General features: G+C 44.0%; 1 protein-coding gene across 5 annotated transcripts in view; it reads right to left on the bottom strand.

Annotated features, from left to right (window-relative positions):
* Positions 1–1,870: 1,870 nt before the first annotated feature.
* GMEB1 (glucocorticoid modulatory element binding protein 1) overlaps positions 1,871–6,236 on the bottom strand; it is a 31,032-nt gene continuing 26,666 nt past the window's right edge. For all 5 annotated transcript variants that reach the window (XM_024766718.1, XM_024766721.1, XM_024766717.1 and 2 more), the window contains one exon: positions 1,871–5,055. In XM_024766718.1, coding sequence (XP_024622486.1) covers positions 4,355–5,055 — 701 coding nt within the window. In that variant the 3' untranslated portion in view covers positions 1,871–4,354. The remainder of the gene's footprint in view (positions 5,056–6,236) is intronic.

Genomic DNA, 6,236 nt, shown 5'->3' with positions numbered 1-6,236 from the left:
AATTTATCCAGGAAACAGGCATGTCTTAGCCTGGGCCATGGACCATAGGTAGAGAATCAATCAGGTGTAAAAGATAGGTTTTACAATCTGTGTGTTCTGGGGAACTTACAAGCACATCTCAAAGGTGCTTCAATTCAGGTGATGGATGACGAAGGCTGTTCTAGGCAGTGAAGACTGCAGTCTATGGATGTATGCTGAGGTTTGGGTCTTGGGGGTTTCTTGGGAAGAAGTGACTGTCTCAAGAGTTGAGTTACTGACATAGCAGAAAGGCAGTTACTAACATGGCAGAATTTGGGAACTAAGTCACATTCGGTTCCCCAAAGCAAGGGCTAGAGAAGCAGTACGATAAGGATGTTCAAGGAAAGTAGAACCTTCTAGGGGAAGTGAAATTGCATAGCTCAGGACTAAGAAAGGTGTTCCAGGATTGGGAAGCAAACCTAGAAATGACTGAATAAAGGCTAAGAAGAGAAATTCCAGGGGTAGAGAGTTCCAATCTAGCAGAACTGATCCCTTGTTTAGGGCAACCACCTTGGTTGTTATTGTAGTACGTTACAGACTACACGAGAATATCCCAGGGAGGAGGCATCCAAGGTGTGAGGGATCTGTGATCAATTGTAGTGGGTTAAGTTGACTGAAAATGCAGGGGCTAGCCCAGAATCTGATTTTTTGTCTCAGAGAGGACTATTTCCTCAGGAGTATTACCCAAAGTGAATCACAACCTCGTACGTATTTTGAGAATTCAACCTTTTCTTTGTCCTTGCTACCGCCTTGATAGTGGTGGACCAATTATAACTCAATGAACTAGTAGATCCACATTTCATGCTTGATTTTACTATCTTTATCATCAAGTGTTACCAGTACTTCCCACCATACAGACTTACCTTTAATGCTTTCATGAAATGGATTAAAATGCCACCACTAAACGGTGTCTCAGACCACCTAAACTGAATATTAATTTCCAAGGTATTTGGATTAACTCCGGTCCTCCTTCCCAAATATGGACAGAAGCATGAAAGAAACTTCACATGAAGTAGCTTTAAATCTTAAATATTCAAATCTACTGTCCCTTTTTTACTTCAGGACGCCAGGGAGTTTTTGTCTTGTTTTAGTTTGGGGAGGGGGGCAGGGATGGAACCTGGAAATTGAAAAGGGGAAGAGAACAGGAAAGCGGGGGTCAGACAGGGACATGGCCAAGGCAAGAGTTGACTCTGAGGCCTTTGTGGAAACCACATGACAGGAAGGTTTGGGGCATTTACCTGCCCTAGATTCATCTGATGGAAGCTCAGAGAAACTGACACATGACTGGGCTTTCACCAGTGCGTTGCTCTCAGAAGAGACTGCCTGAGCTGCTGACTCTGCCTAGCTCTGGAGACAGAAGCAACAAGGAGACTTAGGATTTTTTTCCCCTCTTGTATAAATAAGTCCAACTACTTGAAAATGGAATGCAGAACAGTAGCCAAAAATGGTCTCTCCTAAATCAGGTTAGGTATACATCTTCTCCAGGAAGTACTCCAATATTTGCTGACCCCTGCCTCCAAGCTGGGTTAGATGCTTGACCCCTTGTTCTCTCTTCTCCCAGCCAAAAGCTCTGTCACTGCACTTACCCCAATATGATGATTTCAGTATCTCACTAGAGAAAGGCTTAACCATGTTGTAACTTTGGTAGCCTTCTGAAACCTACGGACCAACTCTCGGAACAATGTTTATCAACGCATGAAATAAAACACATAGCATTACAAAGGAAACCAATTATTATATTGAAATATAGTTCTTAACTCCAGACAACCTCTGGAGAATGAATCCCTTGAGTGCATGGACTGAGCCTTCATCTCTGTACTGCCAGTGCCTAGCACAAAGCCTGGCACATAGATGGTTCTTACAAATTGTTTATTTAATGAATGAACAGAAAGATTAGATGGCTACTGCCAACTCAGCCTGAGGAATGATTCATTGTAACTGCTTGTGTATATACCAGTGTCTTGCATGTGCCTCACCCTGTCTGAGATCTAGACCAGGATTGTGAGGAAACCCACACTCAAGAATGGGTGCATAGCATCTAGCAACAATGACAGGCTACTGGAAGACCGGGAAAACAACAAAGCTCATGTATTTCCACCAGCTGGAATATTCAGGTAGTGAAAGTAAACAGGCTCTGTCGTTAGGAGGTGATCTCTTGACTTTGGAAGCGTGACGCTCACACTACTTTAAAACGCTACCAACAGCTCTGACGGAGGAAAGAAAGGAACCTGAGCTAGTGGGTAGGTGTTCTCCAAGGCTCCTCCTCTGTCCTGATTTGAGCCTCTTGTCTCTGGGAAAGATAAAAGTGTCCCTAAAAACCGCAATAGAGATGACATGTGCCTTTCTAGGTTCAAGTAGTAGTTTTAGGCTTAGGCAGAAATTTTGTTTTTGTTTATGTACCAACAGACAACCTAAAGAAGCAAGAAATAAAAGCCACTTCCTTCACTAAAGATATATAAAGGGCCAAAGGTTTGTTCTAAACTGATTGCTATGTCTATTAGATATTTTGAAAAGAAAAATAAAACCCCAATTTTAAAGCTGAAAACCACAACTGTATGGGGTTCAGAAATCTCACCCATAAGGCTTTTAAGATTGACCCTTTCAAGTTAGAGGGCTTCTCTAGCTATACACAGCTATCTGAGGGATGGCAGGATGCAGTTTTCACTTGCTTAACAACAGGGTTTCCAACATCTGTTGGAAGAAACATAGCTTCAGGTAGGTGCCTTCAAAAAAAAAGGAAACTACAGGTTAAAGTTTTGTATTTAATTAAAAAAACTCCCCCACTCCTAAAGTGTATGCTTTCTTTTTTGACCTATTTTTCTTTTAAATTGTCTGCAGTTTCCCTATATTTTTCCTAGTGCAGTAAACAATGCAATCAAAGAAACAAAAAACAGACTCCACTCTTGCCCCAGACACTGAAGATGGTCAAAGAGAAGGAATCACAGCATGGAAAATGGGCCCATCTCTAAATATACAAAAACATTAAAAAAAAAGAAGAAAACAAAATAACTCCCCAAAAGATATTATTATTACATTCCTGGTACATTTCCTATAATATAATGTTGCAGACAATGCTTCTTTCCCAGGGAGTCCAGCTCGCTCAGGAGGAGACATCTAGTCGGTGCCTCAGGATAGGGTGGGGTGTTGCCAAACCTAAGGTTTTTTTATGAGCTCAATATCTCACAGAAACATCTGTGGTATAAATGGTATATATGAATCTAAAAGGGGATGAAGGCAGGCAGGCACCTGTCACTGTTCTCTGAATCAGCCAAAAATCTGAAGAGCGTGGGATCCAGGAGACAGATGCTACTAACCACTGAGGAACAGAGGGTAGAACAGAGGAAGCACCAAATGAATGGCTGCTTTTGGTTCCAAAGCCAAAAAAGGGCCCCACAAAAAAAGGGCAGCTGGTCTGGATGAGGAACTCTCCTGCTCCTGGAGTCATGCAATAAAAATGATGGCCTTGGAGCCCCACCCCGAGAACAGCCACAGTCCAAGAACCAGAGCAATTTACACCACATCACACAGTTTGCAAATGAATGGACTAGGAGGGTAAGTGTTTTGACAGAGTGGGGGGCAAGGTGAACCTGAACCCCAAAGCACAGCTGTAACGTCTCTGGATTTCTATTTCTGCCAAGCCACAGGCCTCTGACGCCACTTGCTCAGTGGAAATGTACCCTTCTTCTTAACACTGGCCTTGCCTCAAAATGGCAGCCATGGTAGTAACCCTCAGAGATATTAAGAGGCATCAGTTGCACTTCTGGAAGTAAGATAATTTCCTTGCCCCATCCTGGCCAAAGCACTTCCCTTTTTAAGCCGCTGCTGGTATGCTACCTTCCCCTCCAAGCAGAGTGCAACTTACTTTTGTTTCAGACTTTTGCATTGGCCTCTGAGGGCCCCTTCCAGGATACAAAGTAAAGTATCCTTCTGCATCCACGTGTGAGTGGGTTGCCTTCCAGGGTCAGATTTGTGTTCCCTGGTTTGGTCAATGCACCTTTATGAGAATAAAACCACATGCGTACACAGACAGACTAGCCTGGAAAGGGCTTTCTGGATAGGGTCTCTGGTTATCTTGATGCCTCCCCTAAAAGAAATCACTTTCTTGGTGTAAGAGGATTAGGACATAGAGTGACCTACTCTCAACTTCCGGAAGGGCAGCTTGTTTTGTCCATTTTTCAATGAGGGGGTGGAAGGGACCCAACCTGTTCAGTTACAACAACAAGATTTTGTTTTTTAAAAAAAGGATCCTATGTGGAAATGAGTGGGACAATGATAAAAATAAACAAATAATTAAAATTCCAAACCAAAACATATCTCCTGGCCCCGAGACCCCCAGTTAATCCTCTAAGACCACAATCTCCACATTGTGGACTTGATGCTGGTGTTCTTCCATCTCAGCCACGACTTTCTCCTCAGTCCTCAGTTCTGTCTCCAAAATGACTGCTTTGCCCTCAGTATCCTCAGCCTCTGGGTCTGGGGCTGGGTCAATCTCAATGATGGTCTGCCCATCCTCTGAGGTGCTTTCAACAGCCTGGATGGCTGAGGTCAGGCCAGACTCCATGGCCACCAACTCCACAGGGCTCACCATGGTGGTCATGTTGCCCAGGGTACTCCCATCCTGCATGGCGGTGGAGCTTAGCAGCGCCAGGCTAGATGAAGGGTGGATGGTCACTGTGTCTGGTGAGCTGCTCTTGGCAGATGAGACCACTGTGGCATAACGGAAGAGCTGAGGGCCAGAAGGAAGTGCGTGGACAGTCACAGGACTGGAGCCCTGGCTGAGGGTGGCCACTGGAATATTGCCCATGGAAAATGACTGACCCACGGGGGTGATGGTGATGGGTGAGATGACTGTGAACTGAGGCTGCTGGACAGGAGGAGAAGGGCTCAGGACGGTGGTAGAGGCTGGCCGCTGGAGCCGGGGCCTTTTGGGAGGCTTAGGAGTGCTCACAGGCATCAATACCACATTTTGAACCGTCTGGGATTTCAGCCTGTGATCCTGAGCTTGCTTCTTCTGCTCTTCCAACTGGCGTTCCAAGTCTATGGAAAAAAGACAGACTTTGTGTGGAGAGAAGTATAATCTTGGGAACAGTAAACTGGGAGTGAGGAGACCTGGGGTCTTGCCCTGGTTTTGCTACTATGTAGCCTCAGGCAAGTCATTTCATTGTTTTCGAGAAGAAACTAGACTGGATGGTCTTTAAAATCCCTCCAGTTACTACATGTCATTGTGTGATTATAGACAGGTCAATAATTCAGAATCTTTTCGTGCCGTGATCCTACTATAGCTCAACTCTAGAAGCTCCTGTGGCATTTTGTCACCTGTCACCAAAATGCAAACCAAAGAAGTCTCCAGTTGGTCTACCAGCTTATATATGCCCTGCCTGGGTCTACAGATGAAAATAATATCTGCATGCTCCCTTTGCAACTGCCATGGACCCACAAAGGAGCTACAATGGCCACTCTGAAAAGCAGTGATTCCCAAACTGTCCTTCAAGGCAGGATCACTTGCTGGTGACCCAGATGGCTTTAGTCTACCATTAGCCCCCAGAGAAGTCTACAGAAAGTTATAGAGGAAGTCCCTAAGAATTACAGAACCGAAGGAGGTCTTAAGAGTTCTAACACATTCATTTTGACATAGATCCAGAGAGATAAAGCGACTTCCTTACGGTTACAGAGCATGGGCCAAAACAAAAGTCTTCTGAGAGTCAACTTGGTGGCTTTTCCACCCCAATACACCTATCACTATCCCTCTCCCAAGGGTCCGATCCAACCTTGATGACCACTGGTGAGTCTGGTTCTACACCAGAACTTCTCTATTGCTTAGCACCTGATAAGCATCCAATAAATAACCAGTCACACCTGTAGAGCACCTCGCTCACTGTGGAACACCCAGAGCAAGTCAACTCCTTGTTTGGAATAAAAGGAGTAGGGAGTGATAAAGAACACATTTAAAACATTGCCTTTTACGGTTATAAGATAATGCATTTTTTCCAACTTTAGTAGTAATCAAAGAAATGTGAACCTAAACAAGATACCAAATCTATAATTTTAAAAAGTTAAATCAGGGTGTATTGTAAAAAACAATGCCCATTGTTGCGGAGCTCAAACTTGTGATGTAAATTGGTATAACCTTCTTGAAAATTTGACAGTAGGTCACAAGACTCCATAAACAAATTATCAATACCATTTAACCACAAGCTTAAATGGTATTGATATTGTGA

This window comes from Neophocaena asiaeorientalis, unplaced genomic scaffold, assembly GCF_003031525.2.
Source record: "Neophocaena asiaeorientalis asiaeorientalis breed wild unplaced genomic scaffold, Neophocaena_asiaeorientalis_V1.1 scaffold79, whole genome shotgun sequence".
Classification (NCBI taxonomy): Eukaryota; Metazoa; Chordata; class Mammalia; order Artiodactyla; family Phocoenidae; genus Neophocaena; species Neophocaena asiaeorientalis.
Note: the sequence above shows the minus strand (reverse complement) of the source record. Positions and strands in the feature narration are given on the sequence as shown.